The 19,746-nt window shown below is 32.2% G+C and overlaps 1 protein-coding gene across 2 annotated transcripts; it reads left to right on the plus strand.

The window, feature by feature from the left end:
• The first annotated feature begins 49 nt into the window (after positions 1-49).
• On the plus strand, positions 50-18,724 carry LOC115243451 (multidrug resistance-associated protein 4-like). 2 transcript variants are annotated; one of them, XM_029820493.1, is made up of 17 exons: positions 50-188; positions 6,991-7,128; positions 7,323-7,896; positions 8,587-8,697; positions 8,821-8,955; positions 10,331-10,535; positions 11,107-11,329; positions 11,446-12,096; positions 12,167-12,672; positions 13,001-13,282; positions 13,517-13,746; positions 13,947-14,473; positions 14,766-14,996; positions 15,484-15,821; positions 16,508-16,753; positions 17,020-17,325; positions 17,582-18,724. In XM_029820493.1, the coding sequence occupies exons 3-17, from the start codon at positions 7,823-7,825 to the stop codon at positions 17,720-17,722; spliced, it is 4,206 nt and encodes a 1,401-aa protein (XP_029676353.1). In that variant the 5' UTR covers positions 50-188; positions 6,991-7,128; positions 7,323-7,822; the 3' UTR covers positions 17,723-18,724. The 2 variants fall into 2 exon arrangements, with proteins under 2 accessions (XP_029676353.1, XP_029676342.1); XM_029820482.1 differs by lacking the exons at positions 50-188; positions 6,991-7,128; positions 7,323-7,896; positions 8,587-8,697; positions 8,821-8,955 and adding an exon at positions 9,708-9,866.
• Positions 18,725-19,746: the final 1,022 nt, after the last annotated feature.

Consider the following 19,746-nt stretch of genomic DNA (forward strand, 5'->3'; position numbering starts at 1 on the left):
TGCTCGCGCAGACGTCGTCGCGGCCAGTTGTTTTTCCTCCGTCGTTGTGTACATTCGTATTCATACGTGTGTGAGTCGTGTAAACGGTGAATCTGTATAGGAAAAGCAGTGGAAGAATTCGGCCACGTGTGCGACGAACCGTCTCCGAGAATACGATGAATACAACGACGGCCAAAATCTTCGATTAGGTGAGGGTCGAGGTTTAATCTCGATCAGAAGAAAGTTTAACCGGTCGTACAACATCTGCTGTTATGCTTGAAAGTGACGCGGCGAATCATTCTTTATCGGTTCCCAATTCTCGCGGAGCTTGCCAAAAATAGTTATGTCATTTCTCGTAGACAGTGTGAGAAAGAGAGAGTAGGAGATATTTAAATGGTAGCTTATAACATGGTTTAACGGTATATATCTAATTATAAATTTAATTCAAAAATAGCAATGATACAGTTCTTGGAGTACTGTAACACACTATATTGAAATATTATGACCTTTATGATGTTTTCCGTTTCAAATATAAATGTATTTCTCCATGCATATTCTTATCTTATATTTTAAAGGCGAGTCGTTGATAAGAAGTACAGATGTATTTATTCATTGTATGTCCTGGGTCGATAATTTGCTACGCGTATCGAGATATATGATAATTTCTTCTTTAATAAATAAATCATTTTTGTTGGCATTTTATTTCGGTAAACTTGATGAGATTATAATTATGATGCGAAAATAAATAGGAAGGATAAATATAGATTGTTATCGGCAATTCTCTAGAACGTGTTGACCTTTCCTTATTTTTCGTTATTCCGGAGAGAAATCGACTCCAAACATCTCCAGAAACTATGCGTGAGAGAAACCGCGCGATCCTTGATATATCCTATGTATCTATATTTGTGGAATTATATGCTATGCTTAAAAAATCATAAATAATATATTTGTGTAACAATAACATTTAATTAAGAAATTTTCTTTGTTCGAATCAAGAAAGAAAGTAGTTATAAAATAATTACATTACTATTATTATTGCTATTATAATAATATTATTGTTATTACTAGAATATAACAACTACATGCGCCTGAAACACCCGTTGTATTAATTGCACTCGCGATCGCTATTTAAGCGTAACTGGTTTCTGCTGGACGCGTTTCGCTCTCGTGTATTACACGTCACGGAAGAATTACGTCATGACTCAAGTCACTTCGCAAAGAATGCTTACGATATGTCATCGTCCACCTAGTGTCTCAAAATATCCGGCGCAACGTTTAACGTCAGAATGAAGGGATTATTTTTGGGTATCTTTTGGGGCATATTTTGCTTTAGAGAGATTCTTGCTTTGACAATTTAATTTAAATGATTCTCAGCTTCTATATGTGATAAATTCGTGCCAAAGATTTTGTTATTTGTGATATGATTCATCAGTCAACGAAGCGTTTATAATAAATAAACAAGTTTGATCGGAAAAATATATATGTGTTTGTAAAAATAATTATATACATATATAACTTTTTTTTTTTTAAAGAAAAATAGATTACTTTTGTTTCACAATTTAAAATAAAGAATTTTTTTAAGAACGCATTCTATTTACATTACGCTTGTTTCCCTCGGAGGAGCTATTTGAGAAGACAAAGAGAATCTGGGAGGAGCAATAGTTGACAAGAGACTATGATAACAATGCGAAAAATATCTGCTACGCAGATTATTTCACGCATGTGCTCATAAATAAAGATTTATTTGCATGTAAATTTCCGTCACCTCACGCACACGTGACGCGAAGAAGCGACCGTGACAAATGTTTGTTTTCTTTGCGAAAGACTCCTTTTGCTTTTTTTGCTCAATTCAAAGAATCAAGTAGTCTTAATTTTTTCTTTTTCCACTCTTTTATCTTTAAATTTCTTTTTATATATTTGAATATAAAAGAAAATTATTCGCAGATATACAAATAGTACTAGTGCACATGAGTTTTTAATTTGACTTTGAAAAACACGTACAGTTTTAATGTGGGATTCTATCTCAGCTCTTGTTCTTGGCCACTTTCAAATATTGACTTTTGATCGGATACAAATCTGTTTATCATGTGTCACGTGTATCGCTGTACGTGTTCGAACTACATTCTTGTTTGTTATTCAACATGCTTCCCATGCTTTACAGCAATTCTTGACAGTTGAATTTTCTTGAGATCCTTAGACGAGGAAAGTTTTATTCTTGAATCTGCAAATGAATTTAGAAAATATTTCGAGTTGTTATAAAAAAAATTCCTGATTTATAACAAATCTTGGAATTCTAAAAATTTTATACTTGTATGTATATATTTCTTATTCCTTTTCCTTAACAAAAATCCTTCGCAATCCTTCTATTTCTTGTCATGTTACATTTTCAACTAATTAATTTCTTACATAAATTAATAATAATTAATAATTAATAATCATAATTAATTTCTTAAATAAATTTAATAATTTTTTTAAAAAAATCTTTTTGTTAGTTGAACAATTATTTTATCTAGACAAAATATCTGCGCTTAAACAGCATTTTTTAATTAAATGATCGGATCAGCGGGAAGGGTAAGTTTCTGAAAAATTCCATGATGTAAAAGTCGAGAAATATTTTTTTCGGGATTAAAAAAGTCGCGATGTGCATTTTCAGTTGATTTATGGAGTCGCTCGTTCAGTTGCGCCAAATGTGAGTCATGTGATCAAGTTGTGTTTCAATAAAGATTATATATCATGCGTCGCTGAACAATTGACCTGGTGTCTTACGACAAACTCACATTGCAGTTGTTATAATACGTCAAACATTTAACTGTTTCTTAATAGATTTTATAGCGCGTAAATGAAGTTATCATATATCTATCTGATATATTTGGATCTGATACAAAAGAAACATCTGGTTTTAATAATAATATATCAATTAAGATCATCATATCTCTTTCTAGTATCATAATTTTTTTTTTGAATAATAAGAGACAGAGAGATTTTGATAATTCGTGTGTACAAAATGAAAATTATGAAATTATTTAAATCGTTGACAATTTTGTGACAAAATTAATCGTTAGCAATATTTTATTTATTATTAATATCTTAATTTAATTTTAGCATTAATAATATATTTAATATATAATAAATTTTAATAATTATAATATCTATTCTATTATTTATTTCAAAGTGTGAAACTAATTTGATTATTGTTGAAAAACCACAAAAAAATAAATTTTCAGTTTACGATATCTTTAAATATCTTTACGTATATATTTGAAGATTCTCTTGATATCAAAGTTATGTGGTCTCGACAAGAAGTTCAATAATATTACTCTTTTATCGTTATTTGATATCAACTGTATTTATTTATATTTGTTATGATATCCCAACAGATTGGACAGACTAGGAGATTTATTTGAGTGCCGAAATATTTTTCGCTTGGGTGGGAAACTTTGGGAGAATATGTGCTCTATAATACACACATATATGTATTATATCATTCAAATAATATTTAATATTTAATATATCATTTAATATATCATATTTAATATATTATTCAAATAATAATTATATTAATTATATTATAATAATTATTGTCATTTTTATCATTCTTATCTCTCAGTTATAAATAAATTTATGGGCTCAGATGTACCCAATTGCGGTTACCGATTACGACGGCTCTGCCTGTACGATCTTGTGTGCATTACGTGATTGTATTAAAGAAAAACTGCCGTATTATATAACTTTGTTGCTACTCCACGCTTTGCGCGGCTGGCTATTATTCTTTTTTCGACCATTGATCGCCAACTCGTATACATACGTCGCTGTCACGTTGTTATTCATTCTCTTATGGATCTCATTTGCTCGAGCAAAGTCAAAGTGCATTAATGCTTTTGTTTCTAAATTAATCCCGATGTGTCACAAGTGCGTAGATGATACATGAGATGATTAAGAAAAAAATAATCATATTCAAGAAAATAGAAATTACAATTTACACATTGTATACGATTTTTGTATTTTCACGTAAAATTATCATTATTTACGACACATATAACTAATATTATAAAAAGTAATATATTAAATTATTATACAATTATTATCACAATTATTAAATTATTATCACAAATGTATACAAATATTACACATTATATAATATCGTTTCGATTTTATTTCTATCATAAATTACGCTCTAATAAATTTTTTGAGATATTTTATTCATTTTTTTATTCCTAATATTTATTAAAACGAGAAACTTGTGTAAGAAATAATCAAAGCTACACACACATATATACATAAATTATTATAATTATTATATAATCGTATAATAATATTGCAATTTACATGATAAAAGCGGCGAATTTCTTTTGATATCTAGAATTTATCCATAAAGATTAGTTCGCCGCTTAACGCTAAGATATATGGCTAGAAAAGATAATTTAATCACTGTTCTGCATTATTCATGATCGACAGATGATGCTGCTTATCAGAGAGAGAAGTCTGGAATACTATTAAATATCTTCTATGAGGAAATCTTTGGAACTTTGATATACGTGTTAATTAAATTTGCATGCCACGTAACTTGCGTGCGATGTGTCGTAACATTTTTGCGTTAAATGAACAGCAAACTGGGTTCTCTCGCGCGTTTTTTTGTCAATATTTACTATAATATATTCCTTTTTAAATATCTCGTATATACAAAATAAATGTTACTTCATTTCTTGCCGTTTATTATGCAATCTTACATTGCAGTAGATCCTTATATTGAAAGAAAATGTTTACTTTTGTATTATCATCATGATTTGATGAGTAAATATTGTAAGAAATGCTATAAGTTAGATAATTTAAAATAATCTCTGTTAACAAAGCAATCCCCTCCCCCCTCTTGCACTTGTTTCTCGATTTCATTGTCTTTACAAAAATCGTATTTTTCAATACATACCGTTTTCTAAATACATTGGCCAAGCACTGAATCGTAATAGTTTAGTCATTGCACATCGAATGAAAAAATTGATCGCCGTGAAAATTGCAAAACAGCAAAATATTTATTTAAATTTAACAAATAAAAATTAATATAATATACAAGTGCAGAGAGCTGTTAATTTTATATTAATTAATATTATATTAAGATATAAAATGAGTAATATATTTATTATATTAAATATATTAATTATGTTAATTATATTAAAAATGATATTAATTAATTATATGATGAATACGAAGGGTAAGAGAGTAAATAAAATGATATGAGTAAGAGAGTAAGTAAAATAAATGCGATATGAATCAAGATAGAAAATCAAATATTTTGATATTTATAAACACTTTTCTAGATTCAAATATTGCGGATGATATTACTTTACCATACGAATATAATAAAGCCAGAAAGGTCTTATCACTTTCGCTATCGCGCATATGGCTCATATTCTCTGGAAAATATCTCGGGATAACATGTGATGTTTAGATTCGCGATATTGCCGGTAACAAACATCTATCTCATTAATTATGAAGGTTATCTAATTATTTTCTAGAGAGAACTCATAAAATAAATTTAGAAAACAATGGAAAGATGTTAGAGAGTAAATCTTACCTCATAAATTCTTCATAAAATCTTTATATATTTTTTATACACACATATATATATTTTGTATTCTTTTCGTTATCACGAATGTATAATTTTGTTGATTTTGACGAAACAATCGTTACTTTTTCTTTGCTTTCGGCAAAGTTTGATCTGCAAATTTACATGGCATATCTTAAGCAGGATCAGATTTAGCTGTAGACACATAAGAACGCTTAGGTACAGATATACAAAGAACTCCTAAACAAGATAAATCCGATCCTGAGTTTAAGACACCTCTCTCTCTCTCTCTTTCTTTCTCGCATCCGATTAACAGAACCCGAAATGACAGGTAAAAAACAAACTTGGTTTCCTTTCATATAGAACCTTGAACGTTTCTCTACATCATAGGCGTAACTATTATGTGGAAAAGAATGTGAAAAGAAGAGCTCTACGAATGCAAACCATAAAAATTTGTATTATTTCTTGATAAATGATTTAATCTTTCAAATATTAAAATTCTTAGCTGCCTTTTTTCGTATTTTATGTAGAAAACATTTTAAGGAGCTTTATCTGAACTGAAAATATAAACTCGAAACGGGATCCTTGAAATAATGGATTTTCGAATAATAAAGAAGTTAATTCTGAGAGATTATTTTAATTACGAGAAGCAATTGAGAATGTATTAATTATCGAAGATAATAATACGCGAACGTGAGATAGATTATCTATTATAAGGATTTTATCAATGCGTTTTTTTTCTCGCATCATTGTAGCTTATATCTAGTCAATGACCGATAAACTTTGTACACATTCGTCAAAGTCTACGGATTTTCCCCATTAAGTATTAATATCTAGCACAATATTAATTAAAAATATATTTTTAATCTTGCATGAGGAAAAGTCAACTATACACGATAAATCCCGAAGAGTTTTAACACTTAATAATATGTATGATACTTTTATATAATTTTATATAATTTTCAATCGCAAGATGTTTGATTGAATAGATAATTAAATAATTATTAATAAATACCAATTTCAATAACACATAAATTATTACATTTATTAACTAACTTTTTTATAATCTTTTAATTCAAATTTTACAATCTATAACTATTCTAGTTTGTGATCTCTCAATTTATAATTTTGTGTACGATATTTTCTAATTTATAATTTTAAATCTTATAAGATTTTTCAGTTGTTTAAATTTAATTTTAATTTTTATTTTTTCAGATCTGTAAATATATGTCTAGCATAAAAATAAGATTCTCTAAGCCGTCGATCGCAAACTCATGACGAACGTGCATCTTAATTGTACTTTATTACTTATACGATAAATACGAGTTGTAGCTACCATCGCATGACCTTCCATGCTATTTGAGAAGTGACACAGCAGGCAAACAAATCGCGTGTAGCTAGATAAAGCGGAGAGAGTGCAAGCAAATGATATAAGTTTCTTTTTTAAACAGATAGACATACTCGAAGAGTTTATATTTGAACGACAAGCCGATCGTTCTTCTCACTACAATAGTTGGTGCGCCCATTTTTTCTACTACAATAGCAATCGACAGAATTAAAAAAAGCAAGAAAGAACAGAAAAAATATTAGTAAGTTGAAATATATTTCCAAAGTTTTTTATCAGTTGAAAATTATTAGCAAAAATGAATTATTATCTAAGTATTATCGTCTATGTATTTTTTAAGTAATTGTTACACATAAGAGTAATAATAATGTCAAGTATATAATTATTATATGTATATATATGCAATAAATATAATTATTATTATTTAAAAATTGCTAGAGAGAATCATTAAGACATCCCGAGAATCGCAAAAATGCACTTGAAGATAAATATCAAGTGGTGACATACAGGCGATCTAGTGGCTGATATCTTACTTTTTCAAGAGCCTCATCGAAGATTCGCAAAATAAATAGATATTGGCACGATTGATTGTGGGAACTGATGATATCTGCAAAAGAAGTTGATACAACAAGATACGCGAAGTGTTAATTTGTCAAGTGATTGAAATCGCGGCTGATAATCTTGATATCAAAAGCTGTAAATTTTCACAACTTCAGTTCATTATCGATTTTTGATGCTAATTGATGAAAGTATATTGATACTGTAAATTGTTGAAAAAGGAAGGAAGTGTTCTTTATTAAAAAAAGAAAGTCGATTCAAACGTCGAATACGAGTGACAGTGTGTTAATAATTGTGGTGTAGCTAACTCAATAAGGTAATCGATTTCATCGTGTTGGTTCAAGTAATTTGCGGTGAGTTAATGCTGCGCCTAAGGACTGATGGATTCAACGAAAACCAAGTCGAAGCCGAATCCAAGGGAAAAGGCGAACATTCTGTCGGTATTGCTATGGTGGTAAGTCATGCAATTTCTCGAATGAATCGAAATTTTATTAGACTTTTCATGAGATACCGTGGAATCTAGAGCTATCCAAGTGTTCAAAGATATTTAAATATTTAGAGATTAAAATATATTTGATGTGTTTGGATATCTGTACATTTGCACATTTAAATATTTGTGATAATATTCATGCATTAATATTAAGGTAAAATATTTCATTAAGATAAATATCATTAATCGCGATAATATTAAGATCAATCATTTAGGATGACATTTCGCAATTTGTGATAATAATCATGCATTAATATCAAGGAAAAATATTTTCATTAAGGTAAATATCATTAATTGCGTTAATATTAAGCTCAATTATTTAGAATGATATTTCGTAATAATGCACAATGTGCTATATATAACGCACACGTGGCACGTAAGATTGTCTTTTACCATGTCAAATTACACCTTATCTTCTCACGCAAATTTATTTTGTATTTAAGAATGACATCGCAATTGTCGGGACAAGATGACAAAGTTAGATTATCATGCTCGTCTTCAAGTTATAAATTCCTTGCAACAATAAGTTTTTAATCTTTCAATTTTAATTCTTGATTTTGTCATTTATTCTCACGATTACATCGTTTGTACTTTAATACACAATTTTTGATAAAATCAAATTGAATTACATCGTTTCTCTCATCGAATCATCAGGTGGACTATCAGTTTATTCAAGACAGGATACAAGAAAGTTCTAGAATCAGAGGACTTGTTTGACCCTTTGAAAGTCGACCGATCGGGTCTGCTCGGAGATCGGTTAGAAAAGTAAGTATCGGGATCATCATATGACAGGAGAGAGGAGAAGATATTTCTTTTTTACTCCTCCTTTCTTTTCTTTATTAAGGCGCAGTAATAATAATAATGCGTAGGGTATCGATGTGTTTTCAGACGATGGAAAATCGAACTGGAAAACGCGAAGAAATGGAAACGCAATCCGAGTTTGCTGAAGACCATTTTCCGTACATTCTCGTGGGAGTACTTCTTGCTCGGAATGATTCAGATACTCAACGAGTTTGTGATAAGGTATCATCGATTTTAGTGAAAAATGATGCGTTTGGTCGTTAACAATTTATTGATAGTTAAAATTATCTTTTTAGAGATAAAGTTAGAGCGATAATAGCTCGATTACTTTAAGAGATTAACTCCTTACGTAGAAAATTAAGAAAGATTTGGGTAAGATTTAGATGGAGTGATAAAGTTAGAAACGCGTGAAAAAGATTTAGGACATAAGATATTTTAAACACGCACGTGTTTCCGCATAATGATAACTGATAACATATCGAAATAGAGTATAATAAAATAATCATACACATTAAAAATTATTATAATTCATTGTACCGTATAATCTGGGACGAAACAGTGTCCAATACTGACCGCTCTGATATTATGTATAATATAAAAAAATAAAACAAAAAATATTATATTTATTATATCCTGATAAAATCATCTAGCAGAGGTTCTAAAAGATTAACGTACGAAATTCGCAGATTGGGCACGCCGTTGCTGCTGGGTGGTCTCTTGCGCTACTTCCGGAAGGACTCGATCGAATCGTATGAGAACGCTCTATGGTACGCGGCTGGAATATGCATAGCGACTGGCATGAACGTGATAAGCGGCAATCAAACCATTTTCGGAGCTTTTCACGTTGGCGCCAAGATCCGCGTAGCCGTCTGTTCCTATCGGGATCATCATATGACAGGAGAGAGGAGAAGATATTTCTTTTTTACTCCTCCTCTCTTTCTTTCCTTTATTAAGGCGCAGTAATAATAATAATGCGTAGGGTATCGATGTGTTTTCAGACGATGGAAAATCGAACTGGAAAACGCGAAGAAATGGAAACGCAATCCGAGTTTGCTGAAGACCATTTTCCGTACATTCTCGTGGGAGTACTTCTTGCTCGGAATGATTCAGATACTCAACGAGTTTGTGATAAGGTATCATCGATTTTAGTGAAAAATGATGCGTTTGGTCGTTAACAATTTATTGATAGTTAAAATTATCTTTTTAGAGATAAAGTTAGAGCGATAATAGCTCGATTACTTTAAGAGATTAACTCCTTACGTAGAAAATTAAGAAAGATTTGGGTAAGATTTAGATGGAGTGATAAAGTTAGAAACGCGTGAAAAAGATTTAGGACATAAGATATTTTAAACACGCACGTGTTTCCGCATAATGATAACTGATAACATATCGAAATAGAGTATAATAAAATAATCATACACATTAAAAATTATTATAATTCATTGTACCGTATAATCTGGGACGAAACAGTGTCCAATACTGACCGCTCTGATATTATGTATAATATAAAAAAATAAAACAAAAAATATTATATTTATTATATCCTGATAAAATCATCTAGCAGAGGTTCTAAAAGATTAACGTACGAAATTCGCAGATTGGGCACGCCGTTGCTGCTGGGTGGTCTCTTGCGCTACTTCCGGAAGGACTCGATCGAATCGTATGAGAACGCTCTATGGTACGCGGCTGGAATATGCATAGCGACTGGCATGAACGTGATAAGCGGCAATCAAACCATTTTCGGAGCTTTTCACGTTGGCGCCAAGATCCGCGTAGCCGTCTGTTCCGTGGTGTACAGAAAGGTTGGTTATCTTTTTTTTCTTTTTTTTTTGAGAGGGAGATTTTGCATAGACACCGGGGGGCCTGATGCGAGACTCCCCGGTTGTGCCGGATTCCTAAAAACTCTTTTCCCTGGTGCAAGAGAAGGACCCCGGGGGACCACTCGGGTACTGCTTCCAGGAAGAAAGGCGGGTTATCTGTTTTTTGAAGCAATTTATTTAGAAGATCTATCTGAAAAGAAGTATGTTTCGGAAAAGAAAGATTAGATAAGAAATCGTATCTAAAACAGGTCTTGAAAGGAACTTCCTTTACGTCATCTTCGTCCGGTTTTTCGGTTCTATAAAAAAAAGGAAGGAAAATGAGAAAAATACACCGAGAAGAAGAGAAAATAGAAAAGTTATAACGGAATATGAAGGAAGAAGCAATTTAAAAGTTCTCTATCAATAATGTCACAGACCAGAACTTTGACATTCACTTATGCGATATATAAAGTAGATTAAAATAATTCTTGTCAATCGCATGTCATTCCACAACATAACCTATCAGTGTATTAACTCTTGAATTGCGTAAGAATATTTTACATTTATCTGGCAGGCTCTGCGTCTGAGCAAGACTGCGCTGGGCGAGACAGCACCGGGAAAAGTGGTCAATCTGGTGGCCAACGATGTCAATAGATTTGATCTCGTCTCCATTTTTATCCATCACATGTGGTCGGCACCTCTGTCCGCCCTAATAGTGGCCTACATCTTGTACCAGGAGGTCGGCTATGCCGGTCTCATCGGTATTGCCACTATCTTCTTGGTTGTGCCGATCCAATGTGAGTCTCCCGTCCGATCGTAATTGATTAAATTACGTAAACAATAATAATTTCTCTTTGGATAAATCCTTCGTAAAGTTTCTTCACAAGTTCTTCATCCATTCTCGCTATTTTAGCTTACACCGGCAAGCTGTCGTCCAAGTTTCGTCTTCAGACAGCAATCAAAACTGACGAGCGAGTTCGGTTGATGGACGAGATCATTTCCGGAGTGCAGGTGATCAAAATGTACGCGTGGGAAAAGCCGTTCTGCGCGATGGTCGAGCTGGCTCGCAAGCTCGAGCTACGAGTGGTGACCAAAAGCTCGTACATCCGTGGCATCTACATGACATTCAATCTCTTCACGACTCGGATGGCGCTCTACTGCACCCTCGTCACCATGCTGATGTTCGGCAACGAGATCACCGCCGACAAGGTCTTCGTCGTTTCGTCCTACTTCAACATTCTTGCGCAGACCATGACTGGCATGTTTGTGCGCGGCTTCGCCGAGCTGGCTGAGTGTATGGTGGCTATACGCAGGCTTCAGAATTTCCTCCTGTTCGATGAGTTTCAGAACAGCAGCATCTCTAAAGCGTCCTCCGACTATCCTAGCCTCTGTTCAGATAAGCAAACCGCCTACAAGCAGGAGGAGAGGCAGGAATTGCCCTTCATTGATGATGATGTCGCGGACAGTTATGAAAACTTAGACCAAAGTAATGATTACAGAAAGCAGAATGGATTGATGATCGTCGCTAGCGATTTGCTAAAGAACACCGCCGATCTTATTGAGGGTGAGTTCGCGAAATCAGGTGTTTCGTTGATGTACTTGTCGGATTGTGAACTAAATTTCATTATTTACAGAAAAGAAGCGGTTATCTACGTACAACGATAACAATTGTGCCATCAAAATGATCAACGTAACTGCTAAGTGGGAGGCTAGGCAGTCACAAAATATCTTGGAGGATTTGAATCTGGAAATGAAGAAGGGAAAGCTGTACGCCGTGATCGGCATGGTGGGCAGCGGCAAGAGCTCCCTTCTGTCTGCGATTCTGGGTGAAATCACCCTGACGGGTGGTCAGATCAAGGTCAACGGCAGTATCAGCTATGCCGGCCAAGAAGCCTGGGTGTTTGGTGCCACTGTTCGACAGAACATACTCTTCGGACAGCCTTATGAGCGTCACCGATACCAGAAGGTGATTAAGGCTTGCGCCCTGCTGCGCGACTTTAAACAGTTCCCGCAGGGCGACCAGACTATGGTAGGCGAACGTGGCAGTTCATTGTCTGGGGGACAAAAGGCCAGGATCAATCTGGCCAGGGCCCTGTACAGACAGTCGGACATCTACCTGTTGGATGATCCTTTAAGCGCGGTAAGCAACTTTCAAAAGTGTCAGTAATTTTTTATCTTTTCATGTATAATGATTATATGCAGAATATAAAATTGATAATCTCCAAGTGTGGGCTCTTTACGATTTTTTTTTTTTTTAATGATGTAAATCTTAAAATCAAATATAATGAGCCAACAATAATACCTAACAATATATAGTTTTTTTTTAAATTAACTTCTCTTTAATTAATTTCGACTTTTTCTTTTTGAAAATGATTTATCAATCAATTAAAGGGATATAAATTTCACAAACAAAATTAATTAAATTTTGAATTTTGATAAGAAATTTTTTTTACCTGGTAAAATTCTAGGTCGACGCACACGTCAGCAAACATTTGTTTCACGAATGTATTCAGAGATACTTAGCCGATAAGACGAGGATCTTGGCGACGCATCAGCTGCAATACATAAAGGGAGTGGACGCCATTATACTGCTCGAACAAGGAAGAATAAAGTACTTTTCGCATTACCAAGATTTATTGGCGTATCGACCCGAGTACGGAGTACTCTTGGCAGACGAGAACGAAATCGATGACTCGTCTTTAGAAAGAAGCATGAACATGAGACGAAAGTTTTCCTCCGCAAGTAATAGAGTAAGTAAAAATATATAAATATACATAACATTACGAAGAGGGATAAAGAAAATTTTGTAAAATATGTGATTTTCATTTCTTTGTAAACTTGAAGTTAAGACGGTTTGAAAAAAAATATAATTTTTTACAATTTTTTGAGGCTTAATGTTTTCATAACAACAATATTATTTAATAACAAATAATATTTAAACAAAAAAAAAGGAAATGTTACTGATAACGAAATTTATTCGACAGAGTCGTACTCCGGACGCCAGCAGCGGTGGCACAGACGACGAAGAGGAAGACGAAGATGAAGAGCAACTAAATAACGGTCTTGAGGGGACGTCACGTGGTATAGTTAAAGGTTCTATATTTATCAAGTTCTTCCAAACTGGTGCCAATTTGTACATGGCCTTCATTGTTCTATTGCTGTTTATCCTCACGCAATTTATTGTCAGTCTCAGCGACTTCTTTGTGCCTTTCTTGTAAGTATCTATTGTTGAAAAAAAAAAAATTATTTCAGCAATATATCTTCATTTCATTTTTCGATTTTTTGAAGTATATATATTTTACTTGATGCATATTAGCTTTCCAAGCGCATACACATATTTAATATAAATTTTTATTAACCTTAAGCAAAGATATTTTTTCTATCTAAGTAATTTTTTTAATCTGTTTCTGCCAGAGTCAATACTGTAGAAGATCAAAGATATCTAGCCAAATTACATAGCTTGAATCAAACGAATGATACTTACGAGAATGTAACGACGAATCATTCAGATACTATTCCCTCGGATGATGAGAATATGATGACTTATATCTACATCTACACAGGCATTGTGCTGGGCATTTTCATTATTGGTATCACCAGATCGTTATTTTTTTACAAGACATGCATGACTTGCAGTCAGCGTTTGCACGATATGATGTTCAGCGCATTAATTCGCACGGGAATGCGATTCTTCGACACCAATCCTAGCGGAAGGATATTAAACCGGTTCTCTAAGGACATGGGCACTATCGACGAATTATTACCCAAGGCGTGCCTGGATGCCGGACAGATGAACATGATGATGTTCGGCTCGCTGATAGTAACCTGCATAGTCAATCCTATCTTCTTGGTGCCCATCGTGTTCATCAGCATAATATTTTACTGGCTCCGCAGAGTTTATCTCAAGACCAGTAAAAATGTCAAGCGGCTGGAAGGAATAGGTACGTCTATTTTTCTTTACTTAATCTGCTCTTTCTCTATCTCAAAAATTTATAAAAAAATTTTTATTATTTACTTTATATCTAACTATTAAAAATCTTTCAAAAATATATGAGAAACAGAATCTTTTTAATTCGTTGCGTCTTCAGAATAAAATGCTTTCCAAAATATTTTTCTCGCTTGGTCATTTTTAAATTTCAATCTTTTCCTTTATTATGGAATTTATTCATTTTTAATTTATAAATTTACTTTTCGATGCTTTTTATGACTATGGGACATTCTTTTGCGTTTCAGCTCGCTCGCCAGTATTTACTCATCTAAATGCCACGTTAAACGGTTTGACAACTATCAGAGCATACTGCGCTCAAACTATACTGAAGCAGGAATTCGACAAGTTGCAGGATGTACACACGTCTACCGTTTATATGTATATTGTCACTAGCACAGCATTCGGATTCACTCTGGATGTATTCTGTTTCTTTTTCATTTCGCTCGTCACCTTTAGCTTTTTGCTATTCAATCAATGTAAGCATCAATTTTTCTTAATCAATTTCCGAAACTCGCATCTACAAATTGCTCTTTTTATGAAACTTTGATTTAATTTTGTTTTAGAACTATCTTTATTTTCAAATTTTATAATTCTGTTATTACTTTTTAAAAAAATTATTTAATTTATCCGAGAATTGTTCTGTTTATTTTATCTATAACAACATTTTTATCTCATAAAATAAAATAGTTGATGGTTAATGTGTTATCAAAGTATGCACTTCTATTCAAATAGAAAAAGATGGATCAGTAATTACATCAAATTTTTTAATTTCTGTTTTTTAATATAATTTTTCAACAATATTTAAATTAAGTATATCCATTCATGGATTATTAAACTAATTAACAAGTTCCTCTATTTTTAACTCTATTTACTATTTAAGTTAAAATATTTTTCATAAAAATAATAGAGTATCCAATCCTAATTTTTAAACAAATTAAAGAAGGTATTGTATATATATTTCAGCATTTTCCGGTGGCGAGGTTGGATTGGCTATCACTCAGATAATGGCAATGACTGGGATAATTCAGTGGGGAATGCGGCAAAGCGCCGAGGTGACAAATCAGATGATGGCAGTGGAACGTGTGCTCGAATATATTCAGCTTGCGGCAGAACCAAATTTGAGAGATAGAGGAACATACTTGAAGAAGAAAGACAAGGAGAATCTGGCATTGCCGGATAATGCACCGAAAAGCTGGCCCAAAGACGGTAGCATCATATTCAAGAATGTTTATATGCGTTACTCGGACGAGGATCCGCCTGTTCTTAAGAGCTTGAACATGGTGATCTATCCCGGGGAGAAGGTACGAGAATTTTATGGAAAAATGTCGGCGTGGTAACAATAGATTTAACAATCTAGAAATCTTGCGCAAAACAGATAGATAATAGAAATTTATTTATTTATTTTATTTTCTTATTTTTTTTTTTTGAAAAATTATAATTCTAATTCTTATAGAATTCACACATAAAATGTTCAAAAGTTTATTTTCTGAAAAGAAGTTCTGCAAAACAAAAAAAAAATAATAAAATAAAAAGAAAGCAATTTTTTCTTTTTGAAAAGTTATAATTTTAATCTTCAATATCGAGTATAGTTTTAAAAATTTTAAATAAATATGAAATGTCAAATAAATATAAAAATAATATACATATGAAAAAAATAAATATATTAATATAAAGAAATTAAAAATAATTAATCTGTAAGGGTCACATATGGATTATTTTGATGTTATCGATATTTTTTAACAATAGAATATCCCGAAGCCCTTAATCAATAAAAAAATCTTTAAAATTTATTTTTTAGCTTTTGTTGTACATGGTCATTTTCTACGGAGATGTCAAAGAATATATATAAACTTTTGTAGATTTTTTCAAACACTGAAACAGCTAAAATTGCGACTAGATATTGTGACCCATATGTGACCAAGAACAGAGCAAAAGAAAAATGTTTGATTTAAAAGAGTTAAGATGCTTAAGAATAATTATTATGTAGGTTGGTATCGTGGGAAGAACTGGTGCCGGAAAATCATCCTTGATAGCAGCTCTGTTTCGATTGGCGAAAGTGGAGGGAATCATTGAGATTGATAGCATAAACACGGGTGTGATCGCCTTGGAGGATTTGCGACGCAAAATATCCATCATCCCTCAAGATCCTGTATTATTCTCAGGCACTCTGAGACGTAATCTGGATCCCTTCGATGAATTCCCCGACAGAGACTTGTGGGAAGCACTCGAAGAGGTTTGTCGACCGACAATATTTAATTTGAAAACAAAACTGCGATTAATCAAGATCGTAATCTTGTAACATTCACAAATATTGAGATCTCAATGTTTCTGTTTCTTTCAAGATCTTAAAATCCCAGAATCTTAAAGTTCCCAATTTTCAAGATTACGGAAATCTTCCCAGAATCCATTCAAGCTCCAAGATTCCAAGGTTTCCTAACACTTTACATTGAATAATTACGAATATATTACACTGCCTGATAAATAATATATCTATTCCAGGTTGAGTTGAAAGACGCGGTTGGCATTAACAACGGGAATGGTTTGGAGAGTCACGTGTTTGACAGAGGCAGCAATTACAGTGTCGGTCAGAGACAATTGGTATGCTTAGCGCGAGCCATTCTGAGAAACAATCGTATATTGATGCTGGATGAAGCGACCGCGAATGTCGATCCGCAAACCGACGCGTTGATCCAACGCACCATCAGAAAAAAGTTTGCGGCCTGCACGATGCTCACGGTTGCGCATCGATTAAACACTATAATGGACAGTGATAAGGTTCTGGTGATGGATAAAGGTCGTATGGCTGTAAGTATAGCTCTTATCCCCTGAAAAAATAATGCATTCATTCAATATTTCTTTTTCCTCAAAATCTCAGGACACGAGGCTCCTATTTTAAATTTCTCATCATATTGCTTTATTCTACAGTGCTAATTAAATAAATATACCCATCTATTCATCCACGTCAGTCGTAATATTTAATTTGGAATATTAATAACGCAATAATAAATATGAAAGATGGATATAACTGTGAAATTACAATTTGGTGGCACTTTTTTGACAGGAATACGATCACCCTCATATATTACTGCAAAACAGCTACAGTCAGTTCACTTCGTTGGTAAGAGAAACCGGTCCAGGCATGTACGACCAACTCCTCAAGGTGGCTAAGCAATCGTACGTAAACAAATATGGCGGAACATGACGAAGCATGAATGGATTTTTCGAAAATAAATATTTGTTAATTGAATTTTTTTTTTTCGATTTTCCGCTTTTTACACTCAATCGAATTAAAAGCATATGTCGTTCAATATATGTGATATATCTGTAATATATAGAAAGAACCGAAAGAATATATATAAAGAAGACATACATTATTATATTTGCATGCAGACAAGTTTCATTTATATTTTCTACAAGCTTAAAAGAATACATTGTATTATGCCTTTCTTCGGAACATTCTTGTATGGACACAATACTTCTCCTGAGTATTATAATGCGTATCTAGAGCGTTTATAGAAAATCATATTTTTGTATGTCATATATTTAGTGATTGTTTTGTTAGATTATTCTCGCCGTAATGTCAACGTTCTTCTACATGATGAGTCACAGTAATATTATATTTCTTTACATTCTAAGCTTTTACTTTTAGAAATTATAAATATCTTTAAATCTCTTACGGTAAATTAAACGTATATCAATTTATTTAGGATGAATTGGGTCAACGAGATAAAGCAAGATTTATTTTAAAAACATGGGTTTATATATATATATATATACCTAACAATTAAATAATATTTACACACTGTAAACATTTTATCGCGTTATCGTAACATTCAGAACATGTATAAGATAAGATCTAAAAATGAGAATTGCTATATAATATCGATGTGAGTTTAACAATTTAAATAAATTTATTTTATATCGAAGCCAATAAAATATATTTATCGAAAATAATAGTTAATAATGACAGTTTTATATCATTTAAAAATATTATATCGATTTCTCTCTCTCTCTCTCAACTTGTGATCTTGCTTCAGCAAAGGTTGCATGGCGGCTCTAATGAAAAATATATAGTTTGTAGTGTCGCGAATATATAATTATAATCGATACACGAGTAAATATTCCGAAGATAAACTCAGATACTTAATGAAACAATATACTTAATTTTTTTTTATTTGTCGTAATTATACGTAATTTTTGTTATCACATTTATTAAGGCAGAAAAATAAGCTCAATATTTTTGTAAACTGCATTTACTGATGCAACTATCTATACTGCTATGATGAAAGTATCGATATAATATTAACAAGTATTGAAGAAAGTCTATGAGTAAGTAAGATATATAACGTACTATTATTTTATATATAGCAGTTTTATTAATAATATCGCATTAATGATATAATAATATATTAATAATAATAATATATTAAATGTAGTTTACTGTTACATATGTATCTTATTATATAGAATACGGAGTTTGCCAAGCAGATTTTATATATAAATATATCATATGTATATTTTTTTATATTTATATATATTTTACTAAACTATTAAAAAAATATTCGTAAATGTGTAGATATATATTTACGAATTAATTTTTACTCGTCCGAATATCTTTGCACTCGTAAATAATCACTTTTGCGTATTCAATGAGCTCAGGTTTAAAGTGATATTTTACAAATTACTTTATTGTTAATCCATTGTTAATTACAATCGAAATCCTTCCATCTTCTTGCATGATTAGTCATACAAATTCTCCTGCGCTGTATTATTAAGTATGTTAAATAAATATATAGTTGTACAGTATAGATTGTTAAATATTACATATGTATAGTGTAAGCTTACGAAGTGAATTATGCATATAAAAAATATTGTATATAAATAAACCAAATAAATAAACCAAAGTACAACAAAATATTTAAAAAGGGCAGAAAAAATATTGCAGTAATTTTTTCTTTATCACATTCTCTTCTCTCTCGGTTATATAATATTATCGAAAAAATCGACCAGCATCTCATATATGAAAACCTTTAAAAAATTATATTTGCAAAAAAAAATAAAAAAAAATGTTAAGTCCACGTGTGTCCGATCAATACATTTATATTCTTGTTCACGTATGTCGTTATCAGTGATACCTGAAGGCAATATGAAAAGCAGCGGCAGAGCTACTAACAATTTCAGTAAAGGATTGACTTTCGAAAAGTGTGTCTCAAAAGCAGGGAAAGA

The sequence above is a fragment of the Formica exsecta genome, unplaced genomic scaffold (genome assembly GCF_003651465.1).
Source record: "Formica exsecta isolate Colony F162 unplaced genomic scaffold, ASM365146v1 scaffold120, whole genome shotgun sequence".
Taxonomy (NCBI): domain Eukaryota; kingdom Metazoa; phylum Arthropoda; class Insecta; order Hymenoptera; family Formicidae; genus Formica; species Formica exsecta.

Excerpts from the sequence above, each read along its gene's own strand:
- LOC115243451 (XM_029820493.1), top strand. The coding sequence starts at position 7,823 with ATGGATTCAACGAAAACCAAGTCGAAGCCGAATCCAAGGGAAAAGGCG. Across the intron at positions 12,097-12,166 it reads CACCGCCGATCTTATTGAGG|AAAAGAAGCGGTTATCTACG; the intron begins GTGAGTTCGCGA and ends CATTATTTACAG. Across the intron at positions 13,283-13,516 it reads TTTCCTCCGCAAGTAATAGA|AGTCGTACTCCGGACGCCAG; the intron begins GTAAGTAAAAAT and ends TTTATTCGACAG.